Below are 25,701 nucleotides of genomic sequence, written 5' to 3' on the forward strand. Positions count from 1 at the left end.
GAAATGGAAATTACCCTAGACAGGCCAGAAGGAAGACTGAAGTCAAAGAGACAGAAAAACATCCATAAAAGTATTACAGAAGAATTGACATATGAAATTACAGACCTAAGAGTAAAGCAAGCAGTTTATTATGGCTGATGCAGTTTCTGTATGGTAAAAGATGGAGAACTGATGGACAAGTACAACTCTGTTAGTCTCATAGCAGCAGCGTGGAAAACTTTGAAAACATATTTTTGAAACAGATTTATTAAATGCATTAAGGTATCAGTGAGATGGAATGAAACATATTGGACTTTGTTGTTAGGGATAGAGCATGACACACTGACAATATTTTTGCCAATTATTAATGAAGCATCATCTGCTTAGATTAGAGTAGTGACATGGATGAGGGACTGGCTAGAACAGAAATGAGTGTGAATACTGCTTAAAGAAGAGTTTCTGGGCTTTTGAGCAGAGCTTGTTGAAGGATCAGTCTTCAGATTCATGCCATTTAATATTTTCATTAATGAGCTTGACATAAATATTAGGAGCATGTTACAAGAAAGTCGACAGGCACTGTCAATACAGAGGGAACTAGAACATCATAAAAACCCATGTGATGCTGAAGTTTAGAGTAAAAAAGAGATAAGAATAAATTTAATAGTGCAATTAGGAGACTGTACAGCCAAGGGCTGGGGATAAGAATGACTGGGAGCTTAATGGTTGGGATTGAGAGAGATGATTTAGAAATATCAGTTGATCAGAGGGTTATGGATTCCATAAACTGGATGAGAAAATCTGAATGTGAACAGAATGTGGAAGGAACAGTGACTGATCATCCCAGTTGCCACTTCCACTCTCCTATATACTTCAGTGTTATGGGCCACAGGTGTCATAGAATGCAGTTATTCGACAAGACTTTGTGACAGTTGCTACCTGTTAAAAGAGGATATTCCTAGTATGTAGAATAAATTGCTTCTAAATCACTTCAGGTACCGTAGTGCTGCGTGTCTTTGAAATGTTCAGGGGGAAAATACCTCTGCCTTCAAGTTTTGAATAAAGCTACACACTGAGCACAAATGTTGAAAGGCTGTTGATTAGGTGAGCACTCTGTTCTCTCTTCTGAGTCAGGTAGCACTTCTGTGTAAAATAGCAAGTGATCATATAATTAAAACTGCTGTTTTACTGCATATGCATGAAGGGACCAAATCAAGTTCTGAAATAGCAAACCTTTCTTAGGCATTTTTGAGATTTAAGTGCTTGAGCTCACAATGTTTGTTTGTTTTATGGTGCTCTGTATCATCGGCGGGTTTTGCTGCGTACTTCAGCCAACTCCACACACCCTTTCTTTGGCCTTTAATTTCTACAAACATTACTGTGGGAAGGAGGTAAATAAACAGGGATTATGTACCTGAATGTTAGTCTCTGTCCTTTGCTTACCTATGAGGTTCATTTGTGGTTTCTCTGTACTAGATAACAGTTTGTAGCTGATAGATGTAGATGGATGCTATCCATTACCTTTTAAGGTATGTGCTGTGGTGCAGGTTCTTTTCACTTGCTCCTGACACTCTGCTACCCATAAATCAAATTGCTCTGAGTTTGAGTTAGCTATGTCAAAAATACCCAAATAATAACACTGATTTTGATGCCCTTGAGAAAGATCATGTTAACTGAATGTTTACTCCATTAGGTCATCCTCACAGATTGGTCCTTAGCTAAATTATGTAGCTGTCTTATGCTTTAGCATCTCTAATTCTAGATTCCCCTTCCAGGATTCCTAATATCCTTAAAGTGTTAGTCCCTTGGATAAGCATTATTCCCATCCCCAAATTAAAAAGACTTTTCCAGAAGTTGCCATTGTCTGCTGGAAGGAGTCTTTCACTGTTGTGGAATGAAAAAGACTGTCAGGGAAACTAGCTTAGTATCTGTCCTCTTGAAACTCAGTCTAACTAATGCTGAATCAACAATACTTTGTAAAATGTGGACTTGATGAGCATTTGTTTCCAACTGGTGAAGATTTAGCCCAGTAGAGTTAAGCTTTGAAAGAAAAGATGTGTGTATAGGAAGCTTTGCTCTCACTTCTTTCACATCTGAATTCATTAAAAATAATAGATACTGAAAATCTTTTAAGATTGGATCCATAAACTTTAGGAACAAACTTCAGTTCCTTTGTAATTCCACTGCATTTTTGACAATGCTCAGACCATTTTTCTTATCCTACCTATTATCTTGTCTTTAGTGTAAAGCAACTTGGCAGAAGAGTAAGAAGTCAACGAATCTCGCCCAGTAATGTATACACAGGAACTGTTAAAGATTTGGGTTAATTTAACACAAAATTTAGTTGGATAAGAAAAATGCATTCAATTTGTCAAAGCTTGTGGCAGCAGCAGTGTTAGTGAATCGGGGTGTTTAAAGCGTGCATCAGGATATGTGGCCATTTCACGTGCTGGAAGAGTCATCCTGTTGTTGGTGTTTCCCCTGGAGTTTTTCTTTCTCATTTATATTTTTGCCTGCATTTATTTGCTAGTGAATGGACAAACAATGCGAGAAGGATCTTGCATATATTTGTAGCAATAAGTCTGCAAAGCTCTGTTGCCACCAGGGCTCTAGAAAAGCTGTGAGTGGTACAGGGTGTTGCTAGGCAACACCGCATGGCCACAGATAGTATTTTTCTTTTAATTTATTTATTCTTCAGTTTGAGTGTGTCCTGCTTGGAGCCATTTGGGTAATAGTTAAGCAAGCACATAGAAATCAGAGAGCTGCAGGAGTGGAATAAAGGAATTCAATATGAAAAAATAAGGAAGGAAAAGCCGTGACACACAATGAAAGAGACGGGAGACATGAAATAATTAGTGAGGACTGGGGCAAAAAAGTAAACAAATGTGTGGAAACAGAACAGGAGAGGAGAGGCCTGAGTTATGAAGGGGAAAAAAAACCAAGGAAAGATAGGGCACTATTGAAGCAAAATTAAACATTGAAAGCTCAAACAGTGTGTGCTCAGGGGAAATAGGGGCAAACTGCTTTATAAGAATTAAAAGTGGAGAACAAAATGTCTTTGAGAATAAAGGAAGAAATTTGGTAATTGTGGTCAAGAATAATGATTTTTGTTTCTCTTTTGCTTTGCAGCCGCCCTGCTCTTTCCTATTACTTTGTTTGCACTTATGCAATAGTAGCAGTGATGCTCAGGAGCCAGGGACTGGGTCATAACTCAATTATTTTTCCTCTCTGGAAAACATCCTGAAGAGTTTTGGTAATGTTTAGAAAATATTCACTGTGTATGTTGGAGAACAGCATTTTCAAAACTAGGTTAGTGTATTTTGCTCAAAATTGTAGATGATTAAAGGTAGTAGGTTGAGCTCTGATTGTAGGGAGGGAGTGGGTTGTTCATACTCACCAAGTTACACACATTAAGTAGGGACAGGTCTGTCCTGCGCAGCATTCTGGGAACTAAAAGCCCTTCACTTGCAACATTTGGGGATCACTTCTAGACTTAAGAGTAGCATAGCCATGGGAGGAAAATGCTGTGCTAGAGCCAGCCCTACTCAGAGTCCCAGTTCATTGGCTCGGGAACTCTACTCCCCAGCTCAAATGTCTGGAAGAGCACTGTTTATGGGATCTGAACTAGACTCCTCCTAAGAGGGCTAAGCCTAGCTCATACCAAGGAGCCAGGCATCAAACTTCTCTTCTGGTGAATCTTGGCTCCACGTGTCCTGCGTGCTTGGGAACTGCTGTGAAGGTGTGTGCCCAGTACATTGGGACATACTTGTGTTGCTCGCCTCAGCTTGAACACAGCAGTTTCATTTAAGAGACTGATAAGAAGGAGAATACAGCAGTTGGAGCTGTCTGAAAGCAGGACAGAAGGTTTTAGGAGAAGAAAGCTATTGAGGTTGATACATGAAAGCTTCCAAAGTAGTAAAAACCTTCCAAAGATGACAGTAAATAGGATAAGGAACTAGAAGAGTGCAGAGTGCCATATTGGGTTGTTAGATGCTCTTCTCCCTAAGGTGGTGAATAGATTTGAGACCTGAGGCTATATGTTTATCCTGGATGTTGTTTACAAGCTGCATGTGAATAAACAGTGTTACAGTAACACTCCCCTAATGCTCTTTCTGGCGTTCACCGTGAAAAGAACTTTTGAATTCCCTGCTGACAGATGTGGCTACACATAAACCCTGCTCATTTCTGTGTATAGGGATGGTCTTGTTCCTGTAATTTCTTACAGAATAAAAACCCCAATACAATTTATTCACTGAAGTTTGTAGTGGGAGATTCTCAAGCTTATTAAACATGCATGGTGTCTTATTGTCATGGTTTAAGCTCAGAGAGCAGCTAAGCCCCAGGCAGCCGCTCGCTCACTCTTCCCCCTGCCCCAGTGGGATGGGGAGAGGAATGGTGAAAAAAACCAGTAAAACTCATGGGCTGAGACAAGAACAATTTATTAACTAAAATCAAACAAAATATAATAATAAATATCAATTGTGATGAAAAGAAATATAACAGAGAAATAAAACCCAAGGAAAACAAAGAACCAAAATCCAACTCATGCCCAGTGTAGTTGCTCACCACCCACTGACTGATGCCTGAGCAATCAGCCCCTTCCCACCAACCCCTCCAGTTCACATACTGGGCAGGATGTCCTGTGCTCAGGAATAGCCCTGTGGCTAGTTGGGGTCAGCTCTCCTGGCCACATTCCCTCCCAGCTTCTTGTTACCCCCCCAGTCCAATTGCTGGCAGGGCAGGGGGAGAAGCAGAAAAGGCCCCGATGCTGCGCAACGTTGCTCAGCAAGAACCAACACATTCCTCTGTTAGCAACACTTGTTTGCAGCACAAATCCAAAACACAGCTCTGTTCCAGCTATTAGGAAGAAAACTGACTCTACTCCAGCCAAAACCAGGACACTTTTTCAAAGAAAATGACACTTATTTAAGTGGTTTTCTCTCGATTTTGATTCTGTCTGTGTGTCTGTAAATAGATGGCACAACAGATGGTGATAACTTCGTAGGATGTGCAACCATTGTAATAGCCCCATACCTCTGATTTTCCAAATACTTTTTGAGTTTGTACTGTCCTACTTTGTTGTTCCCCCTCGAGACTTAAGTTCCCACCTCCTTAGCAATGAGTGTAAGCTTTCATTTTGACTAACTTGGCTTGATGCGTGATATTTAAAGATACGTAATTGTGTTGGCTGTTAAACAGTTTTAGCTTTAACCAGTTTACTGGCTCTTTCTGCATTCTTATCCATGCTTTACAGATGAGTCTCAGATTATTTTAAGACAAATCACTCTTCAGTTTTTTGGAAGGAATGATGGTGATGGAAATTCTGATACCAAGTTCCAGCGTGTAACAACTACACCAGGGACTTGGTACAAGGGCTGCTCTCTTCTGGCTACAGCCTTTTTTCTAGTTCTGATTCCTTTGACTTGTGTAGATGGTTCTCAAGCACACTTAATATTTCCAGTTATTCCTCTTGAGAAATCTAGTCTCAATTTCATATTTGGCTTTGTCTATGCTAAGTAGCCTGAACTGTCACATGAGGAAATTTATTTCATTGCTAAGTCATCTTTTATGCCGTGATACTGGTTTTCTGATAACATGGGAATCCAGAACAGAAGGGAATATACTCTTTTCTTGGTAATTCACTGAGTCAGAGGATGGGATCTTGTCAGGTTTTTACAAAGGTAAAGCAAAAGCCATGTGCACAAGCAAAGCCAAAGGAGGGATCCATTCCCCACTTCCCATAGGCAGGTAGGTGTTCGGCTATCTCCAGGGAAGCAGAACTCCATTGGTTACTTGGGAAGACAAAGTGCCATAACTCTGAATGTTCCCCTTCTTCTTCCTCCTTTCCTCAGGTTTATGTGCTGAGCAATAACCAAAACATCCATGTGTTATCAACACTATTTCCAGCACAAATCCAAACCATGGTCCCATACCAGCTACTGTGAAGAAAATCACCTGTTCCCTCAGTCAAACCCAGCACACGTGCCTCGTCTGTTCTCATAGTTATTTGGGAAAGAAGCTTATTTAAAATCATGAGAAATAGCTTTGTCAGATTAGCTTCTGCAGAATTGGTTGGGAAAATTGGGTCCTGTTGTGTTATTTTTTTGTACTATAGAGGCAACTACAGGGAGCTGCAGTGCATGGTAAACACAGAGCCGTGAAAGAAAAGGTTTTGTTGTGGCACTTCTGAGGAATTCTGTTGTTGGAGAATATAATGTGCCCTGTAAGAGATGAGAGGTGGCGTCTTGGGCTGAGGAAGCAAGTCTGCTGCATGTAGTTGGCTTTTATTCCACTACACAGAGTGGGCTGCATTGTTTAGGGGTGGTGTTTTATTGTAACTTTAACTTTTGAAAAGTTCTTATACTTAAAAGTTCTGTATGGAAAATAAGAGGCATCCTCTAAGTTTGTAGTCTAAATTTATGGGGCTAATTCCTGAGGTTCTTGATCACTGGCCTCTAAAAAAGCAGGGGCTTTTGAGTATGTGTTTTTCCTTACGCACTTTCTTGAAGGTCAAGAACATAATCTGTTCCTTAGCAGTACAGTTCTACCTGCATTTTAAAGATTTTTTCCCTTTTTTCCAGGTTATAAGCTCTGTAAATGTTAATTCTCAATATGAGTCTGGTCTTCACCTACATACTCTCGCTTTATTTAATCTCAGTGAGTCAGGGGAATATTTGCCTAAGCAGAGTAAAGAATCCCAAAGGAGAAGAGCAAGATAGGTTGAGGTATGGGAAAGTACTGGCAGAGAGTGCAGCATTTGGGATATTTTTTTCTTACTAATCTTTACTTAGTTATATTTTCACTGCCAAGTGATAATAGCATATTTAGAAATTCTGTGTAGAGCCTGTGTCTTTTTACTTAGACTGCATACCCTTAAAGAATTGAATTGTAAATTTATGCTGTGAGTACTGGAGAATCAGGGGATTAAACTGCTGAGAACAGTCCCAGACAGGATCTTAAACTTCTGTTAGGGCTCTCACGTAATGCTCAGCCTCTCCAATATAAAAAAAGGCATAACTACAGCTGCATTAAAAAAGAAAGAGTGTCTAGATGACGCTTGTCATATTCTAAAAGATTCCATGTTTTGTTGCCTGCTACAGAGCCATATCCCATACAGGGAAGGGGTCTTAAAAGTGTCCCTTCAGACGCAGAGTGACTGGTAGCTCGTTATGAAGTCTTTCCATTCATTTAGTGATCAAGTTTAACAATTGTTTTAGGAAGAGAAGAAAAAAAGTGGGAAAGACAAGAGTTTTCCTTCCTTTTGGTTCTCAAAATCTTCTTTGTCTTTTAAAGCTGAGTCACAAGGGGAGGAGCTGTATCAAACGTCCCGTCTAGCGGCATCACCTGCGTTCTCTGCTCCTTTATTATTTCCAGCTGTGCCCCTGCTGTCTTGCATATCTTTTGTAGCTTTTTATCCTTTGCTTTTGGGTTCTTTACTATTCTTTGTGTTGCACGCTTGGTCCTTTCAGATACATCTTTTCTTATCCTGTCTGTATCGCTACTATCTGATGTGTTATCCATTGCCAAAACAGCGGTGTCTGCATCTGCTCTGCCAACAGCAGGTTGGATGGGAGCAAGAGCCCATACCCTTATGTGAACAAGAAAACTGTTAGAAACTTGCCACTTGAAATTTGCCCGTGAAACAGCACGAGAAGGGAGCTATCAGAATGCCATCTCAGGTTGGGAGATCTTTCACAGTCCTGGTAAAATTGCAAAGTGCAGTGTTTTGTATGGTTAACAAGTAATAAACTTTTATATGATTACCTGTCTTTGAGGATTAAATGCAACATCTTTTCAGCAGAGGAAACTTTAAAGTGATCCAAAATTGTTTGCTTCTACTTCAGAATTCCCATTCCATTGACAACATTTATGGTGGTTAATAACAAAACACACGTGCAGTGTCAGGAAATCTCATGCCTTGGAGTTTCCTGGTAGCAGTCCTGGTTTATCGATGTATTCCTGTTTGTGTAGAAAATGGGATGCTCATGTTTGAATTTGCATGTGCACTATTTTAGGGCCTTAATAATATTCCTCTAAAAAAAGCCTGTGAAAATTAACATGCTTGTGCTAAGTAGGCATTGATCACAGCCACCTTCAATTCTATTTAATATTTTTTCCTATTGATTTTTATTTGGTTCCTGGGACTGCCTTTCTGTGGGAAGTCTGCTATTTTAGCTGCATTTATATCTCTGCTTTTCGAAGGGTCTGTACCAGATAATGAAAAAATGATTTGTTACAATAACAAATGTTCATGTATTATGAATGGCATGCTGTCAAGTGTTATGTAAATACATGAGGGTTCAGGATGCTTTCTGTAGGTATTAGGAACATGTACATGTTAGAAAGCCTTCTATTTGTCCTTTGCCAGCAGTTGGTTAGGGGTCAATTTTAAGCTTCTTTTCCCGATAGGAAAAGGAACCCCTTGAGAATGAGTCACAGCAAAAAGGAAGGAGGAATTTAGTAGGTAGATATTGCATAGCTTGTAATATCTTACTGATAGGATCTAACAATTCTTTTACTTGTTAGTTTTTAAGAATGCTCTTAGATAAAACCCATTGATTTTATGGCATTGGTTTTGTTTAGCTTCTCAATATGAAGATAGTTTAAGGGGACTGCCTGTGTGGAATACAGCTGTTGGCTACTGAATAACTTTAATGAACTGTAGCACTAACATGAGAATAAATGGAATATATGTAAGTCATTTTACCCTATAGCAGATGGGTGCTTAAATCTGTGAAAGAAGATCTATGGAGCCATTTAGCTTTTTGTGTTGTTTCAGTGTAGAAAGACAGTCTGTTCCAAATCGAGAGAAGTCTGCTAAGAATATTTAGGTTTCATTGGAATAAAGCACAGTTATATATGTTCACATGAAAAGAAGGAGATGTGCTGCTCTGAACTCATAACAATTGTCTATTAGTCTGTTTTTAATAATTTTTCTTTGGCATGTAATCCTGTTTAATTAGATTCTACTCTTTCTGTTGTTTCAAGATTCCATAAACTGGAGTCTTATATACCAGCTGCTAAAGCAGGAGTTACTGTCTAAATGATATTCACAGTGAGTATTTGGAAGGTTTACAATTATACCCTTGCTAATAAATTGTGCTATTTTCCCCAACAGTTTTAAGTGCTAATCTTCAGAAGGCATTTTAAAATTAGCTAAAATTCTGTCAAGAGATTTACAAAAATTGTTAGCATGCAGATAATTATGTCACAGTCCTTGGACTCCATCTCTGATTGTGTGCATAAATCAGAAAATGTCAGCTGTGTTTTCCCTTAATAATTATCCTTGCAGCAATATATTACAGTTTAGATTACTATTGCAGTGTTGCTTTAGGTTTATAAAACACAAGTTAGTTATTTCTAAAGTTTTCTGCTGATGAAATAATCCACATTTCCAGAATAGCAAGTGATTGTTGGTGTTAACGTGTTCCATATCAGTGAGAAGATCAGTGTGGAAATAAGCATGTTAGGGTTTTTGTACAGTCCCCTGGAGAAGTCAGCTCTTTCCTTACAACTTTGTGGAAGGAGATCACATCTACAGACCGGCCAGCATTTTCAGAAGTGCTAGCTAATGTGGTGAGCTGTGGCACGTGTAGGACTGGACTTTTGGACCAAGGTCTGAGACTTTTCTTGCTGAATCTGTACTTCAGAATTGATTCTATAGGTCCTCAACAGTTTTGACAATGTGTCATTGGATCCTACCTGCTTAAGGTTAACTAATTGAAATGTCATCTGGAGCTGCTGTATCCTTCAGAGTTTGGACCAGGTTGTCTCATTTGAAGCGCTCAGAAATCTAGGTACAAATGCATTTAATATGCACATTGTAAAATCTGGCTGCATAGACATTAGGAAATTAAGACACACATATACTCTATAGGAACTTTATCATGGATTGTGAAGGAGAAAACAGCAGAAAAGTGAATTTGTTTTATCATTAGCAGCTAGAATAAATACGAATCGAACTGGTAAGAGCTGTTCCATCTCTCCACTGCTGTATGTTCTCCATGTTTAATACACAGAGAACATTTGACAGTGAAAAAATGTGAGATTTACTTTCATAAATGTGTGGTAAAAACTCAGACCTTAGAAGAAAATTTCCTGAAGCTATGTGGAAGCAGTGAATTCCAAGAACTCAGCAATCCTCCTAACTTAAGAATTTCTTTCACATAAGAGAGATGGTATTTTAAGTAAGGCTTTTAATTTGGCCATGTATCAACTAGGACAAGAGATGTACTCAAATTCAGTGCTGCAGTCTGCCTTAGAGCTGGGCTGTTGTCAGATCAAAAGATTTTATTTCTCAACTGTCTCAGAGTGTGTTTAAGACATTATCTATAATACTAACACTTTTGAAAGTCTATGTGAAGTATTTCAGGATAAAGTAGCAGGATATGGCTTAGTGTAATCCCACTCTCATTTGACTGGATGTAAGACTTAAAGTTGATCTCAGTGGAAATGGAGATACTTCTTTTATTGGTACAGTTGTGCAGAATGGTGAGTTTGACTTACGGTCTTCTCAAAAGTCTGACTTGGAGGCTTGTCATAGCTGGGCAGGGGCAGCAATGCTTTTGTGATTCAGAAAGGTTCTCAGTGGTTACACCAGGCAATCCCTGCTTTTAGTTTCTGAGCCACTGCTGCAAAGTTTTGTATTTGACCCAAGAGGCCAAGTCAAGAATTGATTTTTCAAATGACTAAGTCAAGCAAAGAGAACTTTTCCATCTGAGACAAAAACAGACACGAGGAAGCTCATGACTGTTTAGAGATAAGTTTTAAAAAGTAAAACTTCATTTTTGCCAGGATCCTGGGTTATTATTTAAAACTAGGGAGGTGCTTTATTGATATTCTCCTGTTATGTGAGCTAGCTTGATGCTCCAACCAGTGTCAAAGAGTGAGAGTTCTTTGGATTTGGTAGTTGCTGCCTTTCCTCAGACTATTAAAATATTATTTTGAAATGTATGTTGAATGTAGCTCAGTTTTTGCAACTGATTTACTTAAGAATGTAAAGCTCACCCTTATGTCATTTTCTTCAGAGTATTCTTAACACTCACAATTTCATTCATATTGGTAGCTTTTCTAATACACTGATATCCTTTCAGACAATCCCTGAATGTAGTGTGTGAGCTGATACTCAGAGCCATGAAGAAGTAGCATCTGTACCTGTGCTTCTGTTTGGTATTTTAGACACCCTGTTCTCTTTCCTCTGAGAGGAGATAATCCAAGATACTGTTTTGGAGTGGGTATGGCCAGTATTTATTCACTCTCCCAATCAGTGTGTATGCAGTAACTGATGACATAATACTGTGAGGTCATCTTCTTTCACGAGTTTGCGTTTTTATCCCTTTTTAGTTAATTTTTCCTAATGTATTTATTTACTCTCCAGCTCCTGTACCTTGAATGAGAGCTATTGGGCTGAAAGTAGTTCAAAATGCTATTGTCCAGAAACAATTCTCAGAAACAGAAGTAAGCTCATCTTCCTGCCAAATGAATGGGTACAACATCTATTCTTTGAGTCTATAAAATCTGTTCCATTTATTGTTCTGGATTATCTTTTAATTTCCACATTGGATTTATAGTTCAAATGGAATATGTGTGTGTGTAAGGCTAGAGGAGAACAGCATCTTCTTCAGCTGATTAACACAGTATGGTCCATATAGACAAAGCAGAAACACCCAGCTAAACCAACTGTTTTCAACATTTTCCACATGGAAATCATCAGTTATTGTAGCTTGTACAATATGGGAAGATCTAGTTAGGATTGATAAAAATCTTGCGTGGTTTGGATCCTTGGACGTTTCTATGTGCTTTATGCCACAAGGTCAAGAGAAATGAACTGCATGATGCTTGGATTTTCTGAACCTGTCTCAAGATGCTGGTGGCACAGGATTGTTAAAACATGAGCTTCCCTCTTTTGGTGCTAGGAACACTACTCCGAAAGGTGTTTCCTTTGGCCTGCTTTCCTGGAGGATGGGAGACTTGATTTTTGCTTGCACAGATACTTTCAGTTTAGTACTGATGAACCAGAAATTCTTTATTCATTAGTATTGTTGGTTTGGATTTCTTTTTGTGTGTTCTCAATGACCGACCTGCCTGTGTGTGCCTGGAGCTGAAGGTCAATGTATGCTGATCTAAATAATGGAATGCTTCATTGTAGAGATTCCTTGTCTGTCTCGTGTAATCCCTTTGAGTTTTTGAGTAGGATTTTGCCATACAAAGGACAGCAGATTGTAATATAAACAAAGAAAAAAATATGAAATTAGTTGTGAGATAAGATGCACTGCTCATACTTAAGACATGCATCATTTTTCATGAGGGAGAGAAAAGACTGCAGAAGTTCCGTGGCAGCTTTGTTCCTTTCTCCTGTTCAGACATGTATTATTAAAACTTAAAAACTTTGTATTAAAAAAAGTGTACAGTTTTATTTAAAAACAATGATAGTTTAAGTGTTAATTAGACAAGCTAAAGTGTCTGGTTAGGCCATTTACAAACATCCAATTATTTCCTTTCCAGCAATGCTTTTGTAGCCTCAAATTGGATGTAATTATAAAAATAATCAATGCACAAAAGAAATAACAATGGGCAACTTTTATTGTATTTATTACAGCTATCTTCAAAGATGTGGACTTGAAAATTAGTTCAGGTATTAAAAACTGTGAAAGTAATATGACCAAATAATAGTGCACATATTTCCTTTAAAGCTATTGCATAAAGAGCCTGACAATCCTTCCTTCAAGGTTGTTCGCAATAGTAACTGTTATGCTGGCAACTTGTGTGTCTTCTACACCCATATGGCAAAATTATGCCTCCCAGAGGTAAGTTTTGGTATTGGAGAAAGGTGCTGCTGAGAACAGGGGTAACCTAAAAGCTTCCTGTGTTGACGAAGCCTCAAGAGAGTGTAACAATCCTATGGATGATGCGGATGATCAGAGAATTGTTGTTTGCTGCTGTCTCACACTCGCTTTGAACAGACACAAATTTCTGCACTCCCCAACATCTCCTGCATCAATGTTACTGTCTTTATAGGAGCAGAAGAAAAGGATCAGCACTAGTACTAGAACCAGTCACATTTTTAATAACAATTCATGGAATAGACCAAAGTTGTGACAATAAATGAATTTAAAAATTGTTTTCTTCATTTTACTCTTAGAAGAATAAACAGAATAAACGTTAGGTGCTTGACGTGTCTGTAAACAACATTTTCAGTTTCTGTTCCCTTTTTTTTAAAAATAAACTAAATATGAATGAAATATGTTTAGTTCCCACAATGCTGCCTGCTTTGTTGGGACAGACTGATAACTTTTGTTCTGACTGTCCAGGCTTCAGTCCCCGTCTCTGTGTGTGCAGCAGCTTTGGAGCTTCGCGTACTGATAAAGGGAAAATACATTTTTTTTTCAAAGAAGAAACCCCCCAAAATTCTATACATTTCATTATGGAACATTTATAGGATGATTTCCATGACAACCATATAATAAGATTCATGTTTACATTGTTTCTGAGTTCTCAATGTCTTTTTAATGATCCCTGTGTAATTAAAGCAGAATGCATAATTTGAGGTTACGTGGTGTACATTAGTTTTGTTTGCATGATGTTGAATGATGTTAATGCACGTACAATGTACTGTTTAGGAGCCTCACATGGATTTGTCTGTTTGTTGCAGAACTGTGAGAAACTGGAAAATAATTTTGATGACATCAAGCACACAACTCTTAGTGAGCGAGGAGCACTTCGAGAAGCAATGAGGTAAGTCTGGGTCACCATAGCAACAGTCACAGATGTGGTAAAGAAAGAGTCATTCTTCATTATTGGGGGAACAAATGAGTTCATTGCCACCATTCAGCTCTATTCTCTAAGGTATTAATTTGTCAGTGGAGAGGCTTCCCTTGAGGCTGTACTTTGGTTTTGAAGCTGCATAAATGTTAAGCCTGACTGCACAGTAAAAAACGTAAATGTTTAATTTGTTATTTAAAATGCTTAAGGGGTGCCTTGCTTTATATTTATACTAAACTGTGAGTGAATGAAAATATTGTTCAGCTACATTCTGTAACTGTTGAAGCAATTGTACAATGCTGTTTGATCAGACCTGCGTTTGCCTTTGAATTGGATTTGATTGTTTTGTATGTAGTGCCCGTGTACTCTTGATTTTATCCCTACTTTGCCATGATTTTGGTTTTGCTAATGGAACGTTAAAACCTATCCAGTCCTTTGTATATCATAGAAATGTATGTTTTGCTTCATGTCCTCAAGTCATTGCACTTAATGCTTATTAGAGGAGATTAAAATTAGTCAGTACGTGAATCTTCTGTTGCCCTCACTTGCACTGTAGAGTATCTGGGTACAGGATCCAAAGAATCCTGCCAGCTGCAGTACCTGGAAAAGAGTGATTACTGTGCTGGAAGGTGGTGGAATCAAAGACACATTTTCTGAAGTAACTCACTGAGTAATCAGGGAGATGTTAATTATAGTATTAGCTGTGGAACAGAAGATTGTAGTAACCTGTTCTTTTAAAGGTTTTGTAAGTTGGATAGTAAAATGTAATGATGCAAGTGTGGTGCTTCCCTGATACCAGAGCAGCTTGTGGGCTTGCACGAGTGCAGTACAGAAACAGCACCAAAATATGATGAGAAACTTCTTGAAAAACTGATGAGACCCACTTGCTTTGATTGTGTTTATAATACCTTTAAATTTATGGGCATCTGTGAATGACTTTATTTGCCTGACTCTGATTTTGTTATTGATGCTTTTCTCGCATGTGCTGGTAAAGGTACCCCAACTCGAAATGCAGCCTGCCTCTCTTGAAGCCTTCATTACCCCTAGTTGATACTTTCCTTTCTGAACATTTCAACTACTAGTGTTGCAAATAACTGTAAAAACAGTGATATTCCCCTTTGTAATCGTAGTGCCTTGCTTCTTACTTGTTTTGCTTCGTACCCTTAGGGTTTTCTCCCTATGTGGTTGGTCAGCTGTGTATGTAAATCTTGTGTGGTGCCACTAAATGGAAAGCAATTAAATATAAAGATTTGGGGAGCTTTTGGCGTATGAAGCTACTTATAGTATCTTCAACAAACTGGGTTTCACGTTGCTGTTCCCTCGTAGCACGGTTCCGAGGGGAGGCTTGCGCTGTTTTGCCATGCATGACTCAGCAGAGCTCATCTTTTAAAAACTTGGGAGCTGGCAGCTCTTTGGTGATAAACATTCACTAGCAAAGGGAGCTTTAGCATTTCAAAGGTGGTGTTTCTGTTACAAGGACTGTGTAGAAGATTCTCATGATTCTATGCAGTGCATACAATAAAACCCACTTTGCTGTCTCATAAATTTGTGTCCCAGCTCTGTCTGCTGGTGTACAAGCTATTCTGAGAAATAGTTATTGATTGTGACACGTGACAGGGAGTTGTACCGTGCTGGAATTCTCCTAATTGCAGTCAATATTATATGGTTGATGTTTTTTCTTAGTTGTTTTTATGGAAGCAAATACTTGGCTTACTAAATTAAGACTGTAGTATGTTTTTGTAATGTACTGGAGCAACACAAACAAGGGGCAAAATATTAATGTAGAGAGGCATGTGCACGCAGTTGTACATGTTTCCCTAAACATGTACTTTGGGCTGTACTGTTCTTCCAACTACTGCATAGTCACCTCGTATCCTTGGTGGCTGTATATTTCTGTTTGGATCCTGGGATTATCTGTGACATGTGTAATCCAAACAGTACATTTTGGCAGCCTGAAGTGCACGTTGCTTTCCCATAACTGCAGCGGACATTGGTGCAGGCGTGGGAGGACATAGATTTGCTGGGCTCAGTGAGTACTGTGAGATACCTGCCTCCTTCTGGTAGGGGAAACATGTGGAGAGGGTTGCACATTGCACAAAGGCACTAAAATCATATGGGCATGAAAACAACAACAACAAAGTACTAGCTGGATAGCTGAGCGGATATATGTGGATCTCAGATGAGCCTTAAGTTGAGTGGGCAGTCTGCCCAAACTCTCTCTGATTTCCCAGAGTGATAGTACTGGTCTGCCAGATGAGAGATACAATGAGCATTTTTCCCCAGTGCTTCTGTTTGGAATGAGAGTTTCCATTTTAACTTTCTCTTTGAGAAAAATGGTCAATTTAATATGAGTTTCAGTGTATTTCTAGTCTATGAATATCACTGTGCTCTGCATAAACAAACACCAATATTCAAAACGGGTCTTGTTCTTTTTCCAGCCCTTCAGAAACTGAATGGTATTGAAATTAAGGATTACATGAAGATCATCCTTCTTGTTTATGTGTAGAGATGTGTGCAAAATAAACTTTCTGAAGGATTTTGAAATGATCATAGAGCACACGAACATTCTCTGGTTCTACTTTACATATTATTTTAGACCTTCAATGAGATGATGAGCTGATAGTAGATTGCCATTAGTCAGTATATAAAGAGTGATACTGCAAGAATCTGGTTAACTTCTGATTGCATATGAAATCATAAAGCATTCCATTTGGTTAGTGTTTTGCTTATTTAGTTAATGAATTCCAAACTGTTTGTTTCTTATTATATTTTAATGCAACTGCAAAGCTTAGATAAACAATAAAAATGCATTATTTCTTTTGAGTAGGAGCCTTTAGATGGACAGACTATTGCTTTACATACCTTGAATGTGTATACAATAGTTTAGTTGAATACTTGATGTAGTCACTTGTCAGATAGCAGAGATCTATGCCTATAATGTTGGGTTGCATCATTAAGAGCATTAAGCTTTTTTTAAACAGCTCAATTTGTTCATAATATGTACTCACTGTAAAAAAAATCTGGATCCTGTCCTCAGTAAAGCTTCCTCTAGAAATTTAATGAAGCTCTTATAGTTGTTTGGCTACTACAAGGAGGAAAGTATTGGAGGAGGAGGAAGTGGCATAGCTAGTGGTATGTTGACCTTGGTAGTCTTTTCATAGGTGGCAAAACTAGAATATGGACTTCTGCAGTAACCATTCCTCTGGGAAAACAGGGTAAAGTAGCCTTGAAGGAGTCTTAAAAACCAACAAAAAACCCCCCAGTGAAAACTCCCTGAAAATAGAAAATACTTTTTGTAGAAGTGTGGAAGAAATCCCAAACCAATTACTGATATCAGTTTAGAGGCAGATAACGTGTGGGGAGTTCCTGCTTTAACAAAGTGGGGGACAAATATCAGGAAGCAACAGTCATCAGCTGTCAGGAAGGGAAATTTTTTCCACTCAATCTGTTCACTACCTTTGTGTACAGTCATCTGTATTTGTTGTCAGGAGAGAATCACAGAGTCGCTGAAGTTGGAAGGGTCTGTTGCAGATGATCTAGACCAGTGGTCTCTCAGCTTTTCTGATTGTGTACCTGCAGGACGTTTTTGAGCATGCACCCTCAATGTGTGTACGCTCATTTCTTTATAAATGGTACACATGTACCACTGTACTAATGGGTTATGTGCAATATGAAACACACAGGAGAGCAGAAATTGAAAAAGGATGAGATAAAGATGAAAGCAACACTACTGCATTTTTTAAAATATAGCTACTCAAAGAGCACAAAACCCAAACAAAAAATCCCCCCCACACACCTTATTTTTAACTAGAATGCCTCGTGTTTCAGCTTGTGCCTGTTATTTTGTGCCCTGTCACTGGGTACCACTAAAATGTTTGGCTCTGTTGTCTTTATTCACTCACATCAAGTAGTTATACATATTGATAAGATCCATGCAGAGCCTCCTCTGCTTGAGGCTAAACATCCCCAGCTCTGCTTGAGGCTAAACATCCTTGGCTCTGCTCTCATCCTCTCCTGGTGTGACATGCTCCAGTCCCTTAATCACCTCAGTGGCCCTTTGCTGGACTCGCTTCAATATGTCTGTGTGTCTCTTGTCCCAGGGAGCCCAGCGCAGGGCACAGCGCTCCAGCTGTGTCTCGCCAGTGCTGGGCAGCTGAGAAAGATCTCCTCCTTCAAGCTGCTGGTGATGCTCTACCTCACACAGCCCAGGGTGCCGCTGGGCTTTGCTGCAGGGACTCGCTCATGTTCAGCTTGTCCTCCAAGACCCCCAGGCCTTTTTCTGCAAAGGTGCTTTGCAGCTGATTGGCCCCAGCCTGTAGCAGTGCCTGGTGTTCTACCTCCTCTGGGTCATGACTTAACTTGAGTCTCTTCCCCTTCCCCATCCAACTTCACCAGTTTTCTGTAGACCCATTCCTCCAGGATATCCAGCTTTCAACTGAATGGCAGCCTAACCCTAACTCCAGTGGATGACAGATTGCTTTTGAACACTATACTAGCCATATGCTTTAGGCCTGTGTCTAGGGTAGATTCCCTGATCTTGGTGAACTTACCAATTAAGTATTTAACATCTTCTGAATCTGGTGTTGCAATTGTTAACTTATCAACTGAGTTGGTAAGTCACTGTGGTGGCTTATGGCAGTGAGCAAATAGTAAGGCTGGTGAGAAATACATGAGTGGGTCCTACTTGAAGGTGAATGTGTACAACCTGTCTATCTCGTGACCATTGACTGAGTTAGTATCCGTGAAAGCTTTGCAGGTGAAAATTAAACCAGTATTTTTGGATAGATTTCTTGTTAATAAAGGAAGATTTAAACATTTTTCTTCATCCTTCACAGTGAGAAAGAGGAGAGGAAGTTTGCTCGTCTGTTTGGATCCATATAAAAGATACCAAAGTTCATTTAGAATATTCTTTTGCATTCACATATTTGCATATGGTTTTGGAAAATGTAAACATGGGAGTGAGGCTTCAACTGTGCTTTCCAGTTAGATAGAAACAGTTTCTGTTAATGATGATATTCACTGTTGTCTTGACAACTGTATAAGCTGGGGTTAGTAACAATCAAGCCTCTTTTAATATGGTCTAGACATCTCAGATGTATTTGACAAATAGCTTCTATGGCTGGGCAAAACCCAAGAAAATTGCAGTGTAAGAAGTTCCTTGATTTCACAAGTGTTCATTAGTTTGAAGAGTAAAAGTTAGGGATTTAAAAACATGAACAAAACAAGTCTGCAGCACAAGCTATAAAATATTTAGTAATTTAGCCCAAACTGGTTAGGGCTCTGGCTTGACATGTGGCAGGTATAAGTTCATAGTCTGATTTTGAGTCAGGCAACTTGTTTTTCACAGTTTGAAAAGCCACATCCTGGAGTCATAGTGTTAGAAAAACGCAGGCTTGAAAGACGAGGAAAATGGCAGCAATGAAAAATGTCACGTTACAAGTACACCTGCTTGCCTGTATTGTTCTTAAGCTGTTCTGAGAGATGGGACCAATCCCAGGTAAGTTGAAAGGGAAGGTGAATGAGGAGGTGTAAAGATAATTGCTTCTGGGTTCATGATCCAGGTCTCAAAGATCATCTATTCAAAGAAATCCTTCATATTCTGTGGAGGTGGAAGGTTTTGGAGTGAATTCCAGTGATCCAAAGTAGCCACTAGTCCTGTGATTAGTGTGCTTATTTGGGACTGAGGGACTAAGTTCAAATTTCTCCTTCACCTTCTTCTGTCTTTAAATTTCTCTCCAGTGTAACCACTTGAATGCTGCTTGGGGCATGCAAAAGGTGAGGAACAAGTAATTGTTCCGTATGTGTTCAACAAAAATGTTGTACTACTTCCAAAGTGTAACACTACTATGCCTTCTTGGGTGACCAGCACGTGTTCCTCTGCTCTATCTCACCACCACCACCAACCAAACACCCGCCCTCGCCTCACAGGACATCCTAATTAGGTAAAGTACTTTGATGTATAGAATAACAGAATGGTAGGGATTGGAAGGGACCACTAGAGATGATCTAGTCCAATCCCCATATATAGGCTTCTTCATTTAGACCTTTATTTAGAGCATTTCTATCTTAGAGATATTCCTTAAAAAAAGTAATTTTCTCCAGAGATGTTTTCAGACTGAAGACAAAACATCCTACAAGACTCTGGAATTTAGGGACTAGACCCTGCTCCCCTTAGAAACTATTTTCTGGATATGTGTCTTGACAATTTTATAAATGTACCATATTATTAATAGCATATGAAAATGAGCAGATGCTGCAAAATGCTACTGTTGCTAGTTAGGTTTGGTGTTGCATGGGAATAAATACAGACTATTAGAAGCACTTGAGAACTTTTTAGTAGTCCTTCCATAGTGAAGACATATCTGGCTTATAGAAATGAATTGTAGTTTTGGTTAGAGTGCCATTTGGAAAGCAGAACTTCACTTTCATCCTTAGTGTATGTTGTAGGTCAAACGGATTGTCAACATCACTTGCAATGACCAAACACTGGCCATTTATCTGCACAGTGTGAGACAGCCCTGTGTAAGGATGGCTCCAACTGAACAACCTGCTTAGCTGCTAGAAGCTGTTCAGTGGCATTACAGGGTTCTATGTTCATGCAATTTTCCTTTGCTCTTTGTTGGCAAATTACCTCCTTAGCCACCCTCTATGGCCTGGCAGTGCCAGGGATACAGTGCTTAGATATTGCCACGATGGAATAATTTCTGTCGAGAGGCATACGTTGTGCAGAGCTGTAGCACCACGCATGCATAGGAACCTGTGGCATTAATGCAATTATTTTTATGATAGTTATTAGACTGTGCATTATTTTTCTGTATCATTTACATGGAGAATTAAAGCACTTCATATTTCATTTTGCAGTTAAAAGGACGCTGTGGTGTTTGACCAGTCCATTGTTTCAAATTGTGTAGAACTGACAGTGCAAATCTTGTGGAGCCAGGGATAACATTTATCTTCTGCACTTTAGAATGTACTTGAATTGCTTCATATATTTTTATCTAGGTATTTTTAGATTGTTTTCCTTAGCTAGCTAGGTGACTAAAGGAACATTCATAAACTAACAAATGCAGCTTTTACATCCCCCAAGTTGTGCATCAGTGATGTTTGTGACTGGCAGATGTCAAAGGATGTTGGGTGGTTTTGTGATTCTGACTGACCGTGTAGGTTCAGTTACTTCAAGTCAGAGGACTGAGTTATGCCTTGTAGCGTGTATAAATGACACATGGATCTAGAACAAAAGCATTGTCAGCAAAATAGCAAGCAATGTAGTAAACAGGCAAAACAGCAACCAACATTCATGGTTTTGGAAACTGCATTCCAGTAACTGCTTTTGTTGATATACTGAAGGGTGCTTTAGGCAAGGTCTTCACAAAAACATTTATGGTCAAATTCTGCCTCTGTTTCGTACTCTTCCTTGCAAGTATTACAGTGGTTGAATGATGCTTCAGGTCTCTTCTGTGTATGGTAAGCACATCGGTGCTGTGTTCATGTGTAGCAGTCCCAAAAATATTTCAGAGGGGAAACGAGGAAACAAACCCCACTTTTCTGTCACTGTAAGGGAGGGTAGCCTGGTTTTGCTTTTGAACTATTAGTTTTATGATGTAAAGAAGAGAACTGGGTAACAGTCAAAATGCTGCTTTTTAGCAAACTGCAGGAGATACTGTCTGATGTTGGTGGTGACAGAGAATCTGAAAACCACTGTGGCAGATGGCTTACGACAAAGCCTGCAAAGATGTCACGCAGTGGGTGCGGTGGCGTTACCTCTCAGTGACTAAGAGCCACTCGTCTGCAAACCATTACACCAGAAAATGGCACTGCAGAATCTGGAGTTCACTCTCTGGGTTCCCCTTGTGCTGCTTGTAAATATGCAGAGTTCTAAAATAGTTCTGAAACTTGGTTCTTTGCTCCCGTTAACAACCAGGAATAAATGCTGTGGATTGCTCAAGGCAATAAGTACAATATAGACTACCAGGCTTATGGATATGGTACTTTCATCAGCCTATACACTTCCAAAATGTTTTGGTTTGTTAAATACATGTGTGTTTGTATATTATTTTTAAGTGAAGAAGTAAGTGAAGGTAACTTGCTGGTGGTCTTGCCATGAGCCATGGGTTTCTATAGACTGATTTAATGTTCCAGGGTTTGGATGGTTTAGTGAGAAGATGGCTTGTACCGTTTTAGACCATAAGATTCTGGAATGTACACATCAGTTGGGTCTGTTACAGCTTTGGCAAAGGAGTCGGATGTGTTAGTTCAAGCTGTCAAAGCTCATGCTTTTTTATATGTTAGTCATGAATTTAATCTCTATGGTATTGAGCCTATTGAGAGTACCACGTTCCACATGCATTCAAGAAACCCGATTTCATACAGTAACTTGTTTTGTGTACAGTCAGAAACAATTCTGCCTTTACAAATGCCATTTTAAATATATCTGCACTTCTTTCTCTTCAGATGTTTACTGTAGTTCTCAAAAGCCTCAAAACGTGTAAGCTTTCTTACCTCCTTTGTCGTGTCTTATAAAGTCGATGGGATTTGTATTGCCATGGGCATCTCAGAATACATTGTCCTTGGAGTTTAGGGTACAAAGCAAAGCTTGGGGATTGAGAATGAAATGTAGTTTGTATACAAAAGTGCTGTATTAGGTAGTGTGTGTCTTTTGCATTATGTGCTGATTGTGGCCAGATCGTCATTATGTTTTCTGACTATGATGTGATTACTACCCTTTGGTTATAATGAATATTAGTAGCTGTGGTTACATTTGTTGCTGTTTCTCAAAAGCTTTGACTTTGTTATACTGATTGTTGTGGTTCTGGAGGCAAACGCAAACATCCATTTTTGTAGAAATGTGAGTATGTTTCAGAGAGTAAACTGTAGGTCCAACTGTAGCCCAAGTTATTTAACTTCCATCAAAGTTAATCTTCCTTTTCCCTGTAGACTTATGAATTTAAATCCTGTTTGTTTACTCGAGGCTATTTGGGAGAGCAAGAAAAGATTATTTAAGTTTAATGTTCTAATGGAATCAACCTGTTTATTGAAAATGAGACTCTAAAGTGTATTGGATTTTTCCAGTGTTGTTAAGAAGATAAACTAGCAGCAGCACCACACAATTAGCTGTTTGACTACAACATTTTGCAGAAACAATTTCCCTTCCTCATTTCTAAGAAACACAGATACTTTACAAGACAACCTCTAGCTGGAACTTGCTGTTTAAAAGTTGATGGGCAGCCAGTTAAGCCCATGATCAGTTTTAAGTCTTTCAAGATACCACGTGGAGACTTTCACTGCTAGTGCCTAGGGCAAGGCTACTAAGGTTTAGCATCTTTAGGAGTGAGGAGTGTTAAGATCTTGGGCAAAAATTTATACAAAGAAGGCTGCTTACAGGGTGAGACAAACATGAGAAATGTCATGGAGTATCAAGGAAAAAAACAAGTATTCTTGAACAGCATCTCCTGCCCAGTACTGCTTGGCTGGGACGTGCTTTGTAACATGCAGAGAATATTGGCAGTGACGAGATTCTTTGCAGTACAAGTGTGTATTTAGCTTGTTCAGCCAATCTACAGCATTTAGTCCTGGCTTGGTTGAAGACTGAACTTCAGGGTTGTTTTTCTGTCTTTGTTTCTAGAAAGAAAAAAGAAACAGACATTTTCTCCTGTAAAGTAAACACTGAAGAGTTCGAAATATCATTGTAGTATTTGGGTCCATTCAGCTGAATTTAATGTGATAATAGTGATTATCACATTAAATATTTTAATTTAATAAAGTAGTTAGTATTGCCATATTTGTAGACACTGTTGCTTTTATTACTGACATGCAATGGTAGTGTTTAGTGCTGCTGTTTAGTACTACCCATACTGATATTACTGCTGTTTCACCTATGGAAGAGTTTTCCATATTTTCAGTGTTAATTTGTAGTAACAAAGCACTTACTTTGTACTGTTAATGTGTTAAAGAAAAAGAAAGTATGGCTTTGGTCAGTCTCTAACAGTATTACCAAAAAGGCAAGAAAACATTTTATTTTTATTATTGGAAAAAAATAGTTATGAAGCAATTTTCCACACCTTTTTTTTCTCCTATCTGGCATGTCTTCCTGTTGGAGCATATAGATACTTCCTGAGCAGTTTTTCCTGCTTGCCTTGGTCTTCGCATTGCAAATGTACTTGCATGGCAATGGCTCGTATTGTTAATCCTCTTCCGTCCTGAGGTATATTCTCCTGTGGTTTCTTCTCAGAGAAAATAATTGGAGTGGGAATTATTCTCCCTGTAATTAAAGAACTATACAGGGATGTTTAAAAATACTTAAGTAGGAATTGTTACATATTTAAGAGAGATTCTGGCTCTGTTGAGTGTTTAGCACTAGAGAGCTGTGTCTGCATGGCTCAGCCTAACACCAACCTTGTGGCTCCAGTAGCCTAAACAGAGCTGAGTTCTCCTTTCTTGAACGTATCTTCCAGGCTGCCCTGAGATGCAGCTGCACTGTAAGCAGCAGCTAGCAGAACTGCTTTTATTTTTTTGTGTAAGTACAGGCAAATTTCAATGACTCCTATGTAGAATCATCATAGAATGGTAGGGGTTGGAAGGGACCTTTAGAGATCATCCAGTCCAACCCCCCTGCAGAAGCAGGGTCACCTAGATCAGGTCGCATAGGAACATGTCCAGGCGGGTCTTGAAGCCCTCCAAGGAAGGAGCCTCCACAACCCCTCTGGGCAGCCTGTTCACTGCTCTGTCATTGCTCCAGTCATAGCCTGGCTGTCAGGTACCTCTGTGTCATTGTCCTTGCCCCAGCCGGCAGTTGTGCCTGGGCAGGGGTATGTGCTGCTGCTGTGAGTGCTGCTCGTGGCCCATGAGCACTCAGGTGCTGTCTCAAAGAGAGCCAGCACAGGCACCCATGACACAGAAACTGCAGAGGCCGAGATGTCCACATCAGTTGCTCAAGCTTACAGGACTAAGTGGGAACTTGCATGTCAGGAAGGGATACGTTAGGACTTAATGCCGACTGCTTTGCTGTGGGGACCCCTTACTGCTGGGCCACCCTGCCTATATAGATACAATCGTTTTAGGGTATCTTCTGCCATCCTAGGGCCAAACTCTTCTGCAGCCAAAATCGTGGGGAAAGGCTGGCTAATACTCTAGGAGAGGGGGAGAAGACCACTGCTCACCCCGTTGCAGATGCCATCCCTGATTTTCCTTTCCCAATGCAGGAAGCCGTTTAACCAGCAGGGACTGTACAGCAGAAATATTCTGCTTGCTTTCCTGGTTGAATTAGATGCATTTCAGTAAGTGTAAAACTATCTCTCTGTACTCCCTGCTTCTGTGGTCAATTTTTTATTCTTTTATTCTACTTGGGTACGCTGGGTGAGTGAAGACTTTGCCCCTAAATTGGAAAGGCCTGAGTAATCCTTTCCTCTTGACGTTGCTGAACATTTTCTCCTGCTAGCGTAACAATGTGCTAACCTATAAAACGTGGTTTGTCTTAAAACTATAACTGCAAGCAGATCTTTCAAATGCAACTTCTCATCCCATTTTCTCTTCTATCATGCTCATGTAATTCCTGATGTAAGACAATAACTCATGGCTTTTGTGCCGAGAGTGTGAAGCCACAAGTTGATACCGGTAACTCGATGTTTGTAATATAAAGTGTTGTTCCCGTAGTGTGGCCCAATTACACAATGGTAAAGCAGGGATGTAACACAGCAATGCTGCTTTCCTATTTGTTTCAGTAAGTTTAGCACAGCGGGGAGCGTGGCATTCTTCCAAGCTAATGCGTCAAGCTTACAGTTGGCTGGAAGTGCAGTGGGAGTTATTGTGTGACTTCATGCGCTGGCTAATGACTCTGGCTGAGTGGATGCGGGGATTGGCTTCTGCAGTTGGGGGCAGAGCAGCACAAGGGGGTTGTTTCTTCATTTTGAGACATCATGGATGTTCTGGAGAGATTAGAACAAGCTTCTCTGTAGATGCTGCGTTTAC

The 25,701-nt window shown here is 39.5% G+C and overlaps 1 protein-coding gene across 1 annotated transcript in view; it reads left to right on the forward strand.

Annotated features, from left to right (window-relative positions):
- Positions 1–25,701, forward strand: part of DPYD (dihydropyrimidine dehydrogenase) — a 320,182-nt gene that overhangs the window by 29,322 nt on the left and 265,159 nt on the right. The window contains exon 3 of the mRNA XM_062003807.1: positions 13,628–13,710. Within this exon, the coding sequence (XP_061859791.1) occupies positions 13,628–13,710 (83 nt within the window). The remainder of the gene's footprint in view (positions 1–13,627; positions 13,711–25,701) is intronic.

This window comes from Colius striatus, chromosome 10 (assembly GCF_028858725.1).
Source record: "Colius striatus isolate bColStr4 chromosome 10, bColStr4.1.hap1, whole genome shotgun sequence".
NCBI lineage: Eukaryota > Metazoa > Chordata > Aves > Coliiformes > Coliidae > Colius > Colius striatus.